Source organism: Amblyomma maculatum, chromosome 8, assembly GCF_055883805.1.
Source record: "Amblyomma maculatum isolate TAMU_Amacu chromosome 8, ASM5588380v1, whole genome shotgun sequence".
In the NCBI taxonomy this organism is placed as follows: domain Eukaryota; kingdom Metazoa; phylum Arthropoda; class Arachnida; order Ixodida; family Ixodidae; genus Amblyomma; species Amblyomma maculatum.
The window spans coordinates 72,136,022-72,155,297 of record NC_139351.1 but is presented as its reverse complement, the minus strand read 5'-3'; the positions used below and the strand labels follow the sequence as shown (position 1 = coordinate 72,155,297).

General features: G+C 44.4%; 1 protein-coding gene across 1 annotated transcript in view; it reads left to right on the top strand.

Moving 5' to 3' along the window:
* Positions 1-7,411: 7,411 nt before the first annotated feature.
* Positions 7,412-19,276, top strand: part of LOC146181493 (uncharacterized) — a 43,061-nt gene continuing 31,196 nt past the window's right edge. The window contains exons 1-2 of the mRNA XM_084576557.1: positions 7,412-7,658; positions 10,353-10,558. Coding sequence (XP_084432683.1) covers positions 7,468-7,658; positions 10,353-10,558 — 397 coding nt within the window. The 5' untranslated portion in view covers positions 7,412-7,467. The remainder of the gene's footprint in view (positions 7,659-10,352; positions 10,559-19,276) is intronic.

Sequence of the window (19,276 nt, the reverse complement as noted above, 5' to 3'; positions counted from 1 at the left end):
TGAGCCTGAGGAAGACAGTAGAGGGTGCCCACTGAGTGTGCCCACTGAGGGTGCCCATTGAAATGCCCGGTATCCAGGAACATTTGCGGAGCATCGAGTTTCCCGAAGGAGGAAGTGGGGCAGGGAGGGAAGAGTAAGAAGATATTGGTGTAATGGAGTGTGGTTAGTATTAAAATTGCGACAGTTCCATTGAATTATACTGAGGTCCTCCATGTTGTCATCTAAATAATTTGATTGCGCTTTGACAAGCCAGCGAGTTTCTTTGGGGGAGGGGGAAGAGAATTTGTGATGGTTTACAGGGAAGTCTGAACGGTGGAGATCAAATTAAGGATGCGTTCGAACCGCACATTGACGTGAGTGTTAAGGCGATTGAATTTGCATCAGTTTGGGTGACAGCCTTCTTATGCTGTTGGAGGCCGAAGTCAAGGTCAGACTGGTGGTTGAGACGTATAGCGTGCGGCGATTGTCTCTATGTTAGAGAATTCGGAATCGATTGTAGTGAGAAGCTGATCCATGAAAGCCTCAAGAGCATCCAGGCGGCAATCGATACTGTTGAGACCTTGTTTGAGGGGGCGAATGGCCACTTTCAAACAAGCTACACGGAGCTCTGTGGTATGAAAGCGCTCTTCAATAAAGGACGGGGGAGGGGACGCGGGAGAACCTAGTCAGTGTGAAGATGATTGGAAAGAGTAACGAGGCTTGGGAATCGGACGTTTACAATATGGAGAGCACACCACTCTGTACTGAAGCTGGGAAGGTGCCTGTGCTGCGTAGGAGCCAGGAGAGGAATAGCACGCGTGCTCTGCAAAAGGAGGATAGTCATAGTTCATAGGGGGCTGCGGGGAGCCGGCTGAGTGGCCTGGCGAAGGTTGACCCGCTGTTGGTAGGCCTTCCCTTGCCACACTCTTTAATTTTCTGCTTATAGTAGAGACAAATAGGGGCAAAAGTAGCATGCTCATTTGTCTGACAGTGCCGGCACCAGGGCTTCGTGCACTCGTGGACAGAGGGCGGCAGAAAGATGGGCGAAGTAAAACCCCTTGATACTTTGAAAGTTACGCCAACGATTGAACTTTGCCGCCGCCGCGCTACCTCCTCGCCTCCTCCTCGCCCCTTGCGCGCCCCTTCGCTGAAGGCCGGCTCTCCGCCCGATTTCCTGAGCGACGATTGGTCTCCCTGCCGTTGCCATTGGAAACCGACGCGCGTCCGGCGTTTTCCTTGTGTTTTCTTTTTCCTTCGCGCCATTTTTCCCCCAGTCTCGGCGAGCGAATATTGCGCGCTGTGCTTTTATTGCAGCGTGCAAGCTCTATGCCGTGCTGTTGCGCGTACAACTGCAGCAAGCGACCTGAAGATGGTTATGCGGTATTCATGATATCTCAAGGCAAGCGTGACGGCTCGCGCACGAGTCAATGGATTCACAAGATTAGTCGAAAGACGTTTATTCCTAGAAACAACAGAGTTCTTTGCGACGTCGAGTGCCTTTCTCACTCCCCGTAATAACGCGTCACCTGACGCTGCGTTTTTTATTCCTGCTTGCTGCTCAATATTTTTGCGGCGGCAGCATGTTCATTGTATAAAAATAAGGTTGTCCTCTGCAGCATGCTGAATATTCTGCGAGGCTCCAAGGCTCCATCATTTAACACGCTTCGACTTCTGTACAGTAAGAAACAGGGCGCTATAATCTGTTTTTTGCTGTCAGAAATAACTGGAAAATTACAGTCTCTCGATTGCATTTGTCGCGATTATGCTAGGATCCCTGGCCTCCTTCACTAAAAATCAAAATTCGGGCTTGTAGAGGAGCTAGCCTTTCCAGCTTTTACTTGTAGTGTGCGTCGGTTACTCGGGAGCATTGAATGCTGGCCCTGAAAAACTGTTTGGCAAGTAAACCCGAGGTATTGCGGGTAATCTGCACTAGTTAGGTCGTATGGCATTTTTTTTTTCAATTCTTGAATGTGTCTTGCCATGCTTCGACGCACGCGTGGGTTAAAAAATATGCGTTCGTTTTATCAGGGATACGGCCAATGTGCAGGAGGTGTTCATATGATCACACACTTCTCTTTGACCATGACTACAAGGCGTTGGCAGGTTACCTTCGCTTTGAAAGCTGGAGCTCTAAAAGCGCGATTCCGCGTATTCATTTATTGCGAGAAAAGTTATCCCATCGATGTCAAATCAGCCGGAATCATTGCATCAATTTTCTGTATTTACGAAACTTAAACAATCAATGATGATTATAGTTATTATGTAAAAATAGGGGAACATTTTGCGAGCAACAATTCTTAACACTGTAACATATTACTCATTTCAATTGTATGCAAGATTTTTTTTTTTCACCTAGCCTGAGTAATTATCTCATCGCTCTATGTTCTAGCTACATTTCACTGAAGACCAGTTTGAGCCGCCAATATTACACGAACTCGAAAAAAAAAAAACAGACCAAACGCAGTTCCATCAATTTTCTCTCACCGACCTGTCCTGAAGTAAAGGAAGCCTCCTCGACAGAGACATGAACCTCGCGCTGATAGTAGTCAGTTATTTCTGTGGCTTGCTCTTTTCCCACCTCCATTTATGAGAAAACAAGAAAGTATACGACTTAAAAGTCAATGTATAGTTGTCTCGTCAGATATTATGAGATAATAGAGATATGACTGACAACGTAAGTCAATGAAAATTGAAGTATATCAATGGGTCATGGGACGGCATCAGATTAAATAGTGATGGTTATGAATAGTGATAGGTAATGATGGTGACTGTTACGGATAATAATAGTAAATTATAGTAATAGGCCCGGATAGTGAGGTGATAGTGTTCGTTGCGGATAGTGACAGTTACGATAGGTCTCTGGCATTAGTAGATATAGTGATAGATAGGATAGCGATAATTAATGAATTGGCAGTTATATGCTTTCTCATTTCCGCACGTTGAAGACCTATGTGCACCTTGTAATTTTTTTATTTGATTGTTGCGTTCAATGAAATCAAGCTCTTTTACACAGCGCATGAGACCACAGCATGCTTGCCCCAGAACTTCAGTGTATCGGCAATAGGGCCCACCACTTCTCCCAGTGTACCCTGCTGTCTTTTAACCACACGCGAAGTGAGTGAGGGGCCACGTACTCATAAAATTATTTAATTCCTCCATCAGCATCATATCAAGACTGCCGTGGCAAACCTGTTCCTTGCCTCGAAGCAGCAAGGAACAGCTCAAAATTTGATTTTATACAAAATTAACTAATGAACGCAGATTATCGCGGATCGCTAACTAGCACAGTGCCATTACACTTGGCCTAAGCTTTCCAACGGTATACGGTTCGGTGTTGCAGCTAAAATTTAGATTTTAATTGCAATTTACTAACTATCAATTAATTTGGCCCAGTAATTGATTGAAATACATGTACAATTAACCAATAATCCAATCTCATGGTTGATCACGTGACATATACTATGCTTAGAGAGATAGCTTGACAGTAGCGAAATAGACTAAGTCCTGCTTTAACCTTCTCTAATCTTGAAGCTCAAAGCACCAGCCTGGATCGTTTTCTGAAGTTTTACCGCGGTGACAGATTTCACGCTCTAAAAAAAACAAACATAAAGTCAGAGGCAGTACTAGATTAAGTGCACAAAGTAAAACCTTATCATGAGACTTAAAAAGTGTCTGTAGCACAGAACTCGCCTGAAAGCTTTGTTTATCAGTATTCCCCATTCAAACAGTTCTAAGAAGAAAGCAATCAATTCATGAACTTTACTATAGGCATTCTCAATGCTTTTCTCGCAATTTTTCAAAAATTTTGTGCACTCCTGGAGCGCAGACCTGGCCCGAAAGCTCGCGCTTCACTCACTGCTGCGGCCGGCCGGCGGGCGTCAGGGGGAAAAAGCGTGTCGTGCGCAGCGCTCGCCGCCGCCGCGCGAGGAGAATCGAGGAGGAAAGCGCGGCGCGGAGGAGAGTGTCGCTACTTTCAAATTATCAAGGGATTTTAGGGCGAAGTTCAGTTGGGGCAGTTAACAAGGGCACTAGAGCACTGCTGTGCGCGGTGGCCAATCTCGAGACAGCGCGTACACGCAGAAACGATGGGTTTGTGAGGGCGGCATCGAAATGCTGATCGACGGAAGTAAACAGTGCAGGGGAGGACAGTACCAGCAAATGCAATTAGTAAGTTTCGGTTGACACTATCATGCCCGCGGTTATGATATTGGCTGTGTAGGAAGATCCTTCATGAGATCGGCGGTGGAAAGGCCGCGTTCGACACCATGAATGACATCGAGGCAAGAAAGAGGATGTTTGTCAGGGTGGGGCCGGACTTTCACGACCTTACCGGAGAGGTTGATGTGGGTGATATGCAATAAACGGTTGGCGGTGAGGTCAGAGTAGGTTTTCAGGAAGACCAGGTTCAGCACTGGCTTGGTCTTGAGGTGGAGGTCGTTACTGGAGCGTTCAGAGAGGTTGGAAGCGTCGATTATAGTTTTAAGCAGTTCGTAGAGCCGGGTGGTGGGAGAAAGGGTGCCAGGCATGGAGCTGGAGGCCGATCGATATTACGTCCAGGCGAGATTTGGCAGGCTTCACGGCCTACCAATATTTCATATTCAGATGCGTAACATCCCATCGCATGCAGCGAATTGTGGCGTGAACGCTGAGAATAAATGACAATCGCCCCATGCTGTGTATGTGCCATAGTTTTTTAGGCCAAGCAGCTAATCGTTTAAGAGATATATAATATAATTCGCTATCTCAGAGGACGACTGGAATTTTCGTATCCAACGGAGAAACCCAATTGGGAGATAATTTCCCGTTGGAATTTTGAGCTCCATTTGGAAAATTCGATTGGAATTTTGCACCCAATTGGAACCATTTCGAATGCCCAATTGGTATTTGCAGAACCATTGGTTAATCCAATTGAACTAACCAATTTGAGAGCGATGTCCAATTGGGTCCCATCGAATGCCCAATTGGGTTCATTTGGAACCAAATGGAACCATTTGGAGATTCCAAATGGTCCCAATGGCTTTTTTTTTTTGACTGGGTTTCCTGTCGCAAAACATAAGCCGGGTGTATAAGATAGCCTCGAGAGTAGCGAGATTGGCAGGTCAACGCGCGGTAAGAGCCCTATACCATAGTAATTTCTATGTCCTGTCGTTTCCCCAGGAATCGAATCTATATTTAGTTATTAGATTTTAGCATTCCAATGGCACACAGGCTTGGGGCGCTCTCGTGCACTAAAATATTGTACACGAATATGTCGAAAAACGGCCGCTGCGGCTGGGATCAAACACGCATCCACTGGAGCCCTCTAGCATCGTTGTAAGCAATGATCCACCCAGGCGACGAGATTTTACCCACCCCCTTCCCCTCTAGGCCTCAGGTCATCCTCATGAATAAAGGTTTATGAATGAATGAATGAATGAATGAATGAATGAATGAATGAATGAATTTTAGCGGGAGAAAGGAGCTAAGAGTCGAGAAGAAGCGGTCTTGTTTGGCTGCCATCAGTGTAAAATGACATGGGAAGCTTCTAGAAGGTGTGTTGAGAAATCAATGCACCAGTGCGCTCCGCAGTCGCATTCGTACAGGCTGATGCTTCAACAAACTTCAAAACGTTTTTAACGTGTCCGCGCCTTCCGTTTCAGGCAGTTAGCGCGCGTAGTTCGGACAGGATCGAGTGACCCGCGACGAAACGCGAAATACAGTCGAGGTAACGTAAAAATTGCACGCTATAATTTTCATCTGCTTAGCCCAGAAATGCGGAATCGAATCTATTTTGACAGAGGCGAAGTAGCTCTGAAACTGCGAGAGAACCGTGCACGCTCAGAGTCATCGAAGGGTGATCTCAGGAGGAGAGGGAAATAGATGGAGAAAGTGTCCGGTGGTCTCTTTTACGTATAGTTAAATGCACAACAGAGGAATGATTTTTAAACGTTTTTTTTTTCTCGGTTTATGACGTTTTATACAAAGGGAAAGAATAACTTTTAAAGAAGGCTTTTGCTCATTTTATGACACATTTTCCAAAGTATGCGCAGCTCTAGCGACTTTTTATTAATTTTCAGCATCAAAATTTGGAAAACACATGCAGTGAACCTTGTTGACAACCAAAACGTAACTTTTGAAGCGATAGAGAAGAGATTTTCCGACCATCGCTGAAAATAAAAAGAAAAAAGCGATTGCCTGTTTCAGATTAATGCCATTGTCATGAGGGAGTCTCAGACCCCACTTAAAGCTTTTCATTATTAGATCTCGGAATTCCCGAGTAGTCTGCCTTTAACAATTGCATAAGCATGCAAGATCTCCACGAGGAAAACTGCCTACGTACCTTGAGAGTATGCTTCACCTTCACTTTCCCTCATCGGCCTCCAGTGCTTAAAGTCTGGCTCATGGGTCTGGACCCATCGGAGGGGAGTCCAACGGTAATTCGAGCAGGTGGAAAGGGAAATTTATAACGAGGGTGAGAGAGAAAGCTCCTATAGTGGCCCGCTTCGCACATCGTTTCGAACTTTATTTTTCTCAGTCTTCGGTTTTTATATATGGCCACGGTTTTTATTAAAACTCACTGCAAAACTGTTGAAACAAAAGACAGAAATGCTTTTTTAACAGCTGAAAGCAATAAAAAAATGACCGCTTGCTCCGTATCCACATTCGAGCACGGGGGGGTCTCAGACACATCTTAAATACTGTTGTTGTTGTGGCTGTAGGAAGAAGGAAACGAAAATGCACGGGCCTGCTTCTGGCTCTGTAGCTGAGCCACCTCCGCTGTCTGATTTATTTATAGGAAGGGAAAGGCGCGGTAACTGTCTCACTTGATTTCTGTGGACACCGGAACCGCGCCGTAAGGGAGGGGAGGAAGATGGGAGTGAAAGTGGAAAGAGAGAAAGAGGAGCCGTAGTGGAGGGCTACGGAGTAATTTCGTGCAGACAGAAGAGAAAATAGAGAAGAAAGAAAAGGAAGAGGGAGAGAAAGTCGCGCGCCGCAACAACAGCTGTCGTCCACCACCGAAACAGTGGCGGGTGCAATGACGGCCTACAACAGATAAAAATTCTGTGGCAGGCTAGCCCCCACCTGTACCAGCCCCATCAGGGGAGTACCAGATCTTAAATACTGGTGGGGGTCCGAGAGCCCCCCAGACGCCCCTCGATTAGTGGTGTTCTAGTAGTTCTAGGTATTAAACTAAAAATTAATGGCGTCAGCAGCCAATCCCAGTCAATCCCAGCCAATCCGTGCCCACGCAAAGTCGATCGGGCACGCTGATAAGTGTGAACTTATTTTACTTGGTCCGTGTTGTGCAAGCAGCGCAAGTTTGTGCGACCAGATGGTGCGGTAAAGTGAATGCTCCGCATTATTACCGCCACGAGCTCACGAAACCACCACCAAGCCGGCTGTAGTGTGCGTGCCCGTCATCGTGAGTGAAAGCGAAATGTGCACAGTGTTGACGATGTGGCGGTAGCGACGACGGTGTTGCGTGACGCTCGCGGCCCGACCGGCAACATGTCCCAAGAACTACCGTTTCAAGAGTGGACTGGCGGTGGCGGTGCCCCGACCACAGACTCATTCCGACGCGATGGAGCCACACAGAATAAGAGCGAGGCAGCCAAGCTGCTCGAGCTTTCTTCAGAGAGCGAGTCCGAGCCCGAGCCGCTTCAGCTAGTACCTCCCAAGCGCAAAGTGCGCTTCCGAAAGTAAGTCGTCGGGGTCATCAGACAGCGGGCAGTTTCACTCAGAGAGAAAAGGCTCCTAGGACACATCAAAATACTTGTTTCGTACTCTAATGTCGTAAGAGCCTCTAAATTAACACTACCTCTGGTAGCCCCAGCTCGCTGGTTGCCATTACGAAGCCACAAGTAATAAATCATGGCTAGCGTGATTCGTCAGGTATCCTGGTTAAAAGTCTAGGTACACGGATACATAGGCTGGTTGTCAGTTGCGACCGCAACAGCCGGCTGTTACCCTCGCCTTTTGCGCCGTCGTTTTGCTTTCACTGCTGATTCACACTGATCTGTATCGCGGTTTCGGCCCGCCACTTGAGCTTTATCGCTGCTCGAGTGGAAGGCACAGTGCTGCCTGCGGCGCAAAAGTTTTGGCACTCACTCTTGAGACAGTTCTGCTTGATCAGCTTCACAAAGCAGACCTGTTTTCGTGACCCAGCAATTAGCTGACAGCCTTGAAAACTGATAAGTGCACTTTATAGGCTGCCCGCTTACCCCTCACTTGGTATCTGTACGATTGTAAAGAGGCTTACCAATTCAAACGTGAGGTTTCGAGCGTATATTGTAATGAAATGGGAAAAAGTAAGAGTTGCGGCTAAAATTGCTATGATGGGGAACATACACATTTTTTCAGAAGTGTACAGCCTACCTGATTTTCTTCACAGCCGTCCAGTATGGCTTGTTTCACATGGATAGCTTTCAAAGCGTTTACTCTGATCCAAAACCTTGTAATGGTCAGGGTGCTAAAGGGTGCTAGAAAGCTTTAAGCTTAGACTCAAACCTTTGATAGTATATAGTTGACAAAGGTTGTATACGCTGCACTTTGATTACCGCAACTGTTGTACAGCCTTTGCAGTGGTGATACTCTGCAGTCGTCAAAATACAAAATGATGTCAGTGTGGCTGTGTATGCAACGAGCCATCTGGACTGATGCTACTGCTTGTGTACAATTGTGACAAGCATACTTCTGTAGCCACTGACTGTCGCTACAGTTGGTTTTATTTCAGTTATGATCCGCCACATGGCAACAGTGGCTGCAGCATTTAGCTGGTGAGCCCAAGATATTACGATTGAATGCTTGGCTATGGTGGCGACATTTTTGTGGAGGCAAGACGTGCACACACTTGTTTTCTGCTGTGCAATATTGATGCACATTAAAAAACAGCCCATGCAGTTGAAATCAAATTGAAGTCCTCCACTATGGCATCTTGTAGGTCATGATATTCAGCTCAGGGTGTTACACCCTACTTAATACCCCACTTAACACCCTACCCTAACAGGGTGTTACACCCTGTTACACCCTTCAATACTTCACTGTTAATTTACTAGTATGCTAAGGTTGACTATAGCTTCCTGTTTACCATATATTCCGGTTTATAAGATGCACATGAATTTGCCCTCTTAGAGCAATGGGCGGGACTCTACATGCTTGCGTGACCATCATGAAATGCTCTGTGCATCCGACAACACTCCTTATGCAGCGCGAATTAGTAAAAAGCAACAGGCAACGTTCACACCCAAATTTGCACAGACAGATTCAGTAACACTTTATTTTTGCTTAAAGGCTTCATCTGTTGTCGCAGTATAAAAACGTTTGCCGATTCATAGTGGCGAACTCCCACTAAGATATCCTCTTCGCACTGAAAATCGCTGCTCTCATGGTCGCCATGCTCGGACATTGGCCCAGTACATGCAAGAAGTGGAAACATACATGCACCAACCAAATTTGCATGTGGCAACAATGTAAAGGGTCACATTGCCTTTAATCAAAACTGGAAAAGGGAGTCACCTTGTCCTGATGGCTTGTATTGGCAGCGCAGGTGAGAGAGGAGCGTGCATGTCGCTGTCTTTTGCATTTTGTACTGCTAAATCTTGGCACCTGTGAGGTGGCCACAGGTTTCGCAGTGGTGGAAGTCAATATCTCTGATATTTCACGATGATGTTCACATAGGAGTTGCACAAAAAGAAAACTGCATAAAAGGTGCACCATTGTATAGGATGTGGTATCAAAATTATTTTTAAAATATTACGTCTTACACACAGGGAAATACAGTGATTGCAGACATCCTTTGAAGGATTCTCTGGTTAGAAAACGCGTAGCTTTGTGGCTATCTATTCTGGTGTGTTTGAGAGAAGAATCCACAAAAGTGACTAGATATAAGACGACAATACAATTGTAATTAATGTCAACCTAGTCAGCGCTATAGGTCTGTAAAGGAATGCGCTCCAACTTTCTAGAACTTTTGTGGAAGGTCGAGTAGTCATGGTGCTTGGCTTCCGAGCACGAGGTCGGTGCTCGTAATTTAGTGGAAGCAAAATGTGCAAGATGCTTGTATGTTGGTGATGTCAATGCATGCTAAAGTGCTCCAGGTAATCAGAAACCATCGGAATGTCTTGAAGTGTAGTGACTGCTTTTCTCTATTTTCGTCCACTACTTCTTTCAGTTTTTCCCTTATGGCAGAGCTTAGAACAATATTTTCTAAAGAAACAATGTTTTCTAGTTTAAAAATTCACCTTGAATCAGAGAAAGGCGTTTTCAGGTCAGTTCTCTCCGATTTCATTGTGCACTTTGGCAAGAATACCACGCATTGGAATAAAATGTGACGTTATTCTCTAGCTTGTATGCAATGTGTGATTCCTGTTGGCCTATGGCGCCATTTTGTGCAGGCGGTTGCGGGGTGCCCGTGGACTGGTCCTTCCTGGCGGCCCGCATCCAGGTGGTGCCTGCTGCGGTGGCAACAGTGAGGGCTGCTTCTCCATGGTCAAGACGGTGGGCTTTTTGCTGGGTGTGGCCATCCTGGTGGCACAGGCGTGGTTCCTTCTTAGCGTCCGCTCTCGTCTCGACCACCTCTACACCATCTACCGACAGAACAGTAAGTGCCTGCTTATTCCGACAGCACAAGCGACAAGCATGAAGAAGCTCGTGATGGGAGCACTCGTAGCAGCTGCAAACTTTTACTGTTCCAGGCAGTGTCGTCCTGATTCCCACAGTGCAAATTGTGTCCTGAATTTTTCTCTTAGCACTTGGGGTATCATTCTAGAACATTACTTAAATACTTTTTATTATGTTTGGAACTTACAGCTCTGCTAGCAAATGGCCAGCGCAGAGAAAATTGAGAAATTTTTGCACAGAGGAAAATTAATGCCCTCGCTTCACTCAAAATATGTTACACCTGTACAAGTGCAAACAAGGGGCGTGGTTAAAACGCTTCGCTGCCTTTTGAAGTATACATGAATTTGCTGCTTTTTTGATTCCGTCACACACCTTTGATTTCATCGCAGGTAGCGTAAATGTTTGATCATGCAGCTCCCGCCCTCCCCACTACATCATGCTCCACATGACATTCATGGTAAAACAGGACATACTGCATCAGCCATTATGGATGGAAATGGCACTGATGAACTCTCTCAAGGATAACATACATGCAGCATATGTACAGCCTCGTCCACTTCTAGCTATAACAAGGTCCCTGCTTAAAAAATGTCATTGCGTCTGACCCGGCCATGCAATAAAGCTAAGTCGCAGTCCACGTGAAGCAGCACGTCCGGCTCCCTCTGTGCTTGCATCATTTTGCATCAATATGCATCTGCGTGCGACGGAATTTTGCTTTGAAAGCAGTGACTATGTTATAGCTAGTGGATGACCCTGTACATGGGATCGTAAAAGGCTGAACAGGTGTCATAGCTAAGGCGGCAGACCAGCAGGTGCAAAATTCGGCCGTCATTGGCTCGGATTCCACTGGTGGCATGTGGTTGTTTTTTTCTTCTACTTTCTAACCAGTTGTCTCCATGATTACAGTATTTGAAAGCCCTTAAAGACCTATTTGATCGAAAGTTTTGAGGCATCCGAAAGACTTTTTTTTTTTCGTATTATACTTCTGGAGTATGTTACCAGCAAAATATCATTTTCCAGCTTTCAGCACTTACGGTGCAAGCAGGACATGCAAATCGAGCATTTTTAAATCAGAACCTGGAAAAAAGGGTGCCGTTACCCCTTGCCAGAAGTGCCGCTTGTTTGAGGCAGAATGTCTGCATTGTCTGTTCAAGGGAGCTGATGCACAGCACTGACACCAGTTGCAGTGGACAGCTTTTGCTCTATATAGGACACTTATATATGAATGAATACACCTTTGAATGTCTACATTAGGATACAATACCTGAGAAGGTTTATGTATGACAGATTTCAAAGCATTGAATCTTGGCAAAAGTGCTCACCCCAGTCACGTCGTGCAGCTTTTAAGTATTGTTTGCCCGGCAGTATTTAATTGTAGCTTGTGCAAAGTTTGCACATCGTTCAGTAATGAAGTGTAATCCAATATAGCCCAAGTGCAAATAGCCAATTGCATCATCAAGTCGTTTCTATATTCAGACAGATCTATTGGTATGTAGAGCCGCCAAACTCTAACTCACTTGCGTGACAGCCACATTTTCTTTGATTCTGATCACTACAGAGGAGCTAACGTGCGAAAAGTCCAGGTATAAGCAAAGGCTTTCCAAGCCCTTGCTTAATCTTGGCCTTCTAGCAAGTTTTATTTGCCCTAAGGCGCAGGCACATAGAAAAGGCGGCCATCGTGCACGCCAGTTAAAGATATGGGTGGCTGTACTTTGACCTGCACATGGGGAATAGGAGCAGACATAAAGAATATGAAACATATCAATGAAAGTAGTGGGTGCAAGCTAATTATGTAAATCCAAGAGATATCCAGAGTAAAGTGAATTGCTATGCATCTTGTAGGCCAAAAGACAAAATGTGAATTTCAGCTTTGGTGATAAAATTACTTGCCTTTCTCATGGCAGATGTAATATCCGAAACTACAGACACAAAATTTACCCATACAAATGAAGACTTTTCTTCTAATTCATGGAACGTACAGCCTGGCCATGCACTACAGACAACCTGGTAGGAGAACTAAACTCATTTTTTTCTTGTGTCAAACAGCTATGCTCCATCTTGAATTCAAGAACATTATCAATCATCTTGATGCAGGCTATCCAATCAAAACAAGCATTATGTAATGTTGAAAAAGAAAATTAGATATAAGGTAAAAAGGAGACACATTGCTGTACTGAAATGTGACATGGGGGCTGATGAGGAGCGACACATGTACGGCAGACTTGCAGCGATGTTGGCATCATGCACAAAGGCCCCTACTTTGAAGTGCATTGACCAAAAATACTCGACTTGTTCAGCTTCAGTTGGTCTTGCTTCAGCGCCATGATCCATACATAACTTGCACAACTTATCACTCTTCGGAAACCAGTGAAGGCTGATCCCGAGAATGGAGGTACATGTTGAAGCGACAAACAATGCCGCACTGCATTAGCATGGCGCCAGCAGTTCAGATTTTTCCTCCACAGTAGCCACAGTCAGACTTCGCAGCAAGATGCACAGGTGATAAGCATGCGAACACAACAAAATCAAAAAAGGGTTTCTTTCCAGTCCAAGTGCTTGCTTGCTTGAGTTGCTTTCCTGAAACCAGCAAAAGCGTTTCGGAATCTCGGGCATGCATAATTTCCAGCTGCTTAGTGCACCGTTACAGTGCCGCGTCATCTGGTATTGATGTCTAAGCGCATTTAACTGAAATATGGTATGCTTAAAACACTAACCGCATGAGGCGACAATTCGTGGCAACACGCCGCGCAACGGGCCGCCAAAGTATTGCCGCTCGTTGCTGTTGCTCAGTTCCTGGGTTTTTTTAGAAAATTTCACGTGTCGCCTGGAAACAGCTCGCGAGGCAGCCAATCGCATAAGGCTTTGGGGTGCTCAACTTCCGTTCTGGCTTTTTTCTTTTTTGCGGGTGAGTTCTTTTTTTTCTAGTCCGGTTTGGGCTAAGAACCCAGTGCCTGCAGACGCTCACTTCGTCTGATCCGTATATTATGTGCGCATCAAGACATTTCAGTAAAAGCTTGGAAGGGTAGTAAAAGAAAATAAAAGGCTAGTAGGCTAGATATTGGTTATTTTCGAAAGGAGCAGGGAAAAGTCACTGCTTGCAATGCAAATCGGCATCGCAGTGTAGTAGCGCACCGCTGCGCTGTGACCCTTTAAAATGCGATGTACTACAAGAAATTTCATCAGTGTTTTATTATACTTCATGCTGTTTATGTTAGAAACGGAATATAGCGTGATTACACTCCCCTTGACCGAACGACGAGGCAGCTGTAACAGAGCAACACTGAAAACGCACCTCTCTGTCGCTGATCTTCGTCACTCCGTGCGATGTGCACCAGCGGCAGCGACAGACATTGGCGGCGGCGTTGCGTGACGGATCGCTAGGGGTTGTCGCCTCATGTGGTTACCGCTTTACTGCCTTTCATCGTAAATAATAACGGTCATTACATGGCACTGTATTGACAGCATAACCAACCAGCGCGAAATTTTGGTCTAGTAAGCCTTTAAATTGAAGGGAAGCGTTACAAATCTTACATGCACACTGAATAGCTAGCACACTGTTCTAAAAGTAGCTCTATAGTTTTTTTGTAATAGTACGCCTATCTTCGTGACTGCTGTGCTTTTACTGTTGTGAAATATATTGTACAATTTTCTATTGCATTGTCTCAGGGAAATTATCCTGAGACAAAGCTAAAAACTTACCAGGTTTTATAATTACAGGTAAATCTCGTTACAAGAGACACTGTTTCTAGAGACACTTGGTTATAAGAGACATTTGAAAATGGTTTGGTTGGTTTTTCTATGTCTGCCATATTAACAGTATTGCATACAAGAGACATGGTTACAAAAGACATTCGGTTACTAAGGACAACTTTTTCAGGTTCGTGGAGTACATTCTTCTCTATTTAGAAGAGACACAACCCAGGTGTGCTCATGCAATGCATCTGGAACATACCAACTCGTACATGGCGCACTTCAGATTCCCTTAGCTAAATTCTGTTCCATTTCAGTGTCCTTTTTGTTGTGTATGTCAGGAACTGAGGAGTGCTTCACCATGATTGGAAAGTCAAAACGGCATCGCATTACTGTTACATACGAAGCCAATCAAAATGCATGAATGACATTCAGCATTTTTAACTCCTCACTGTTAAAATTTGATCACAAGATGAAAGCATAGACTCCTGATGTCTTTCTCTTTGTGAGTCATCTGAGGGTGACGAGCCTGTAAGCATCTGAAGGTGACTAGCATGTAAGAGTGCCTCAAAGGTTTTAGAGCAATAGGAAGGCTTGCAAAGTGAAGTGCTTTACCTCCAGAATTTGGGGAATACACTCTGCACTCACAAAAATACATACTAGTATGAATAACTTCTTCAAGCTTTCCTGAACAATTTCCTGTTAATGCGTGTGAATGCATTTATATGCTGATGTGCAATAAACTAATTAACGCAGTGCTTTTAGAATTTTTGGTTGCAAGAGACATGTTTTTCAGGTCCCTTGAGTGTCTTTTGTAACAAGGTTTTACTGTATGTGGTACTTACCACCCTCACAGTCCACTGCGAGTCACATGCATGCTGATAGCTTTTAGGCCCACTACAACTTGCTTTTATTGAACATGCAGGTATTTGAAAGACAGCATGTGGTGTGGGCCTTAGTTGATGAGTCACCATGTGTCCGGTGCGATGTGGCTGGAGATGTCTTTGCTCCAGAAGCAATTCATTATCAGCAACTAAGCTAGACAGCATCATATGGCTTGTGTAACCATGACTCGGTAGTAGACAGAAAAGTATCAAAAACTGAATTCGCATCCATTACAAAGTTGTTATATCTTTTATTAGTCTGTAATGAGTTTTATCAGAAGTTTTGATGTGACTGGAAGCAGAAAAATGAATGTGATTCTTTGCATTTCTTGGTACAGCGGAACGAAAAAGATAACCTCATTGTGCAGTTCAAATTTGAACTCACATAATTAGACACTACGCATGTAAAATAAACAACAATCATATACAATGTTGGACTGTACTGGTAGAAAAGATGCTAAAGGAGTAGATGCCAAACTTTTCGCTGCATGTTTCTTTTTCTTCGAAATGTGTAAATAATGTGCAAGACGAAACATGCATCAGACACGACACGGAATTCACTTACACCAGGTAAATAATTTATAGTTGAAGTCATCAAGTAAAGGCTGTTAACATTACAAACATGTTGAGGTTGCGCAAGGCTTGAAAAAGCTGTGGCAGAATCACTGCTTACTCATTTTTTTTTCAGTTCCAACCGTCGGGCAGACCTGCATAAGAGTTTGTGCAAATCAAAATAAACAAAATGGCAACCATACTGCAATTTTTGTATGCCTCATTTGACCTCAAATAGCCTGTTACATCACAACCATTTGTCGGTGGTTTAACCCAAAATTGAATTAGCACGAAAGAAAAAGAACTCAGTTGTAAATTATTTGCCTCTTTTTCACAAAGTCTGCCTAGCTGCCTAGGTTTTCTAATATCTCGCTAATGTATTTCGAAACAGAACACACAATTAAAATTTGGCATCTATACTCGTTTAAAGTGGCAAGAAGGATAAATAAATCAGCTGCCATTGCTGACAGTGGGAGAATTCATAAGGGAGGCAAAACTGTCTTCAGTTGAGTGTACTTTAAGATGCACATTACAGGTATGGGCTGCCTTTAACATATATTGTATAGTCTCCCTATTTTTGTGGGTGTCTATACATTTCTTTCTATAAGTTCATCGGTGACGTTCCAAGGACCTGTTTCCATCCACATAGGCTCTCACCAATATAGTCTGCTGAAGTGTGCAGTAAGCACATAAAACACTGGTTTGAAGTTCAGCGGTGCACGTTGGTTACTTGCATAAGTAATGCAGATTTGCATTCACTTTCTAACAGACACTGATGGGCTCACCTTTTTGTATCAGAGGCTTGGTATGCTTGTAGTCCTTGTCTCAGAGTGGAAACAGTGAAGATGGGAAGGAGACACTTACATGGATATTGATGGCAGTTCTTTTCTAAATCTTTTAAAGGAGTGCACATACTAAGCTTTTGTTCTGTTTTTCTTCCTGCTAATGATACTCAATACATTACTGCACATGGAACACTACATGGTTTTCACCTAGAGCTGGTATGAAATTTAGAATTGAAATTTTTCTCCTACCTGCTTCTGTTTGGTTTGAACAGTCAAGTGATGGCAATGGCATCAAAGTCAAATCTATATCATGTGAGAAATGAAAAAACTGTGATATTCGTATATTCGGTACTCTTTCACTCAATGTGATGCCTGTTCTTGAGGAATGCTGGCTTTAGCATTTGTAGTGATATAAAAAAACGGAGTGACTATGTACCAGGTTTTTGATCTCTCAGCTCAACTTAGACTTATGTTTGACGTTGTAGCCACTGCTTAACTGCTGAAACGAAAGGAAAATCGAAATAAGGTAAAAAGAGATTAGGTTATAAAATATTAAGTGATTGCATGCAAATGGCACATTGTGATCTGTGTATAACAATGTCTTACACATAATTACAAAGGACGAAACACACGATCAAAAATAAAGTGACTGTACTCCAAGTTGAGGTCCACCCTGTTCTTTCTGTCATGAAGAAGAGATGTGCACACTTGGTTATTGTTTTATATCTGATCCAAAAGTGTGTATTTCGTTATCCAAGTTGAACTTAATAACGGTAAAGCACTGCCTGTTCAGCAGGCAGGGTTGCTGGAATGCCACGCAGATGGCTTTGCTCCCAGTTCTATCAGGTATCGTTCAGTCACGCAGATGGTATCTGTGGTTTTTCTTTGCCGTGCTGTGTTTGATGGCAGTATTGTCTTAATTTACATAAGTGTCAGTTTTCTCCATTTCATGTTATGGTTGCAAACTATGTTTCAGATTACTTTGAGTTTTAACTTCATTTTATGGCCACCCGTTGCACCATCTTGACTGGTGCAAAAATACAGACACAAGGGAGGAAGATAGGATGTGTCTGATACCTTTTAAACTTTTAAAATTGCTTAGTTGTGATGATCGTGTTGTTAATGTGATTAAATGTCAAATCTTGCTGCTGAAGGTGCTATAGCTATGTTTATTTGGACACTTGTTGAAAAGCACTGTGAAAAAGCAGCATTTGTGGAAATATGACACGAATTATTCATTCTTACATTTACCTTTGATCTTGATGCTTGTAGAGTCCACACAAGATGTGTCTCAGCACAACAGCTATTGACTCTCCCTGAACGGGGTCAGCTTCTAACTGAAAATTTTCTTTACAAAACTAATGCTTTTTCATGCATGCCTATCTCGTTTGAATGTTCATGTACTCTACATGGACGCCAGTCTGGGCGCAGTGTGCGGGAGGGTTCCCGTCGTTGTCGAAGCAGACCTTCATCTTTCAGATATCTCGCCAGTGTGTGTGCTCTCGCTTAACCGTCTTCTCTCGAGGAAATGGCTAATCGCACAAGGTATTTCCCTACACATTCACTTTGCCTCCCCAAGAAAATCTGCATCCTTACTGACTTACAGGTGGTCCATCAGCGCTTTTATCTACAGCACCCTCCTATCTACTACAGTCCATCTTCTTGAACCACTCCTATCGCAAAGCTACATGCCACGAGCTGGTCTGGGTGCCTAAGCATACAGACATTCCTGATAACGAGTGCACTCATGTGCAAGCCAAAAAACTCTCCAGTTGGACCTCCGGAGATGGCTCTGCCGACACCCCACCTCCACTATTTTCTTTGTCCTCTCTTCTCGCCGAGCTGCACTTAGCTCAACAACAGTACTCTCCACCCCATCCTACACTTTTTCGGCAACAGGTCGTCATCTGGCACCATCTTCAGGCTGGCACCTTTCCGATGCATCTATTCTACCCTACCAGTTCATTCTACCAGTTCATATTCATGACAGGCATATGCGACAGATGGTGGTAATTGCCAAGTACACACATCGCCATTTCGCTGGCGGCTGCGTCTCTGGTGGACACAATCAGTAGCAGACGAATTTTCAACTCTTCCACAGAGGACGCCACATCTTGTGAAAAGGTGGATTCCTGCAGCGTGTTAGCCTCCAACTTGAGTAGAAGATGTATGCGAAATTCAACGAGAAATCGTTTGATATCACGCGGGGCGCTGTAGGCTGTAAAGGGTGCCACATGTAGGTTATGCCTTATTAGCTCATACTATGCTGCACGAGCCCCGCCATGTATGTGGCGCAGTGGTTACGGCGCTCGACTGCTGTGCTCAGAGATGCGCGATCGAATCCCGGCCACGGTGCCCGCTTTTCGATGGATGTGAACAGTAAGCAGCCCGTGTTCTATGCAGTGTCAGTGCATGTTAAGGATCCCCAGGTGGTCTAAATCTCCGGAGTTCTCCACTACGGCATCTCTTGTAGTCTGAGTCACTATTTGGGACGTTAAACCCTACAAACCAAACCAAACTATGCCATACGAGCAAATTGTGAGCCGGAGGCTGTAGGCTCCACCCATGCTCTTCAATGTTGCACTGATCAAGCTTCCATCAAAGCTAGAAGGAATTCAGGGCCTAAACCACTACCTATATGCAGACGACATCACACTCTGGTCCGCGGGAGGTAGTGATAGACAAATTGCACTTTTCAGACAGCTGTCAAAACAGTTGAAGAATACATAACCCTTGGAGGTTTCAAATGTTCTCCTGAAATGTCCAAGATGCTCGTGTACTAACTAC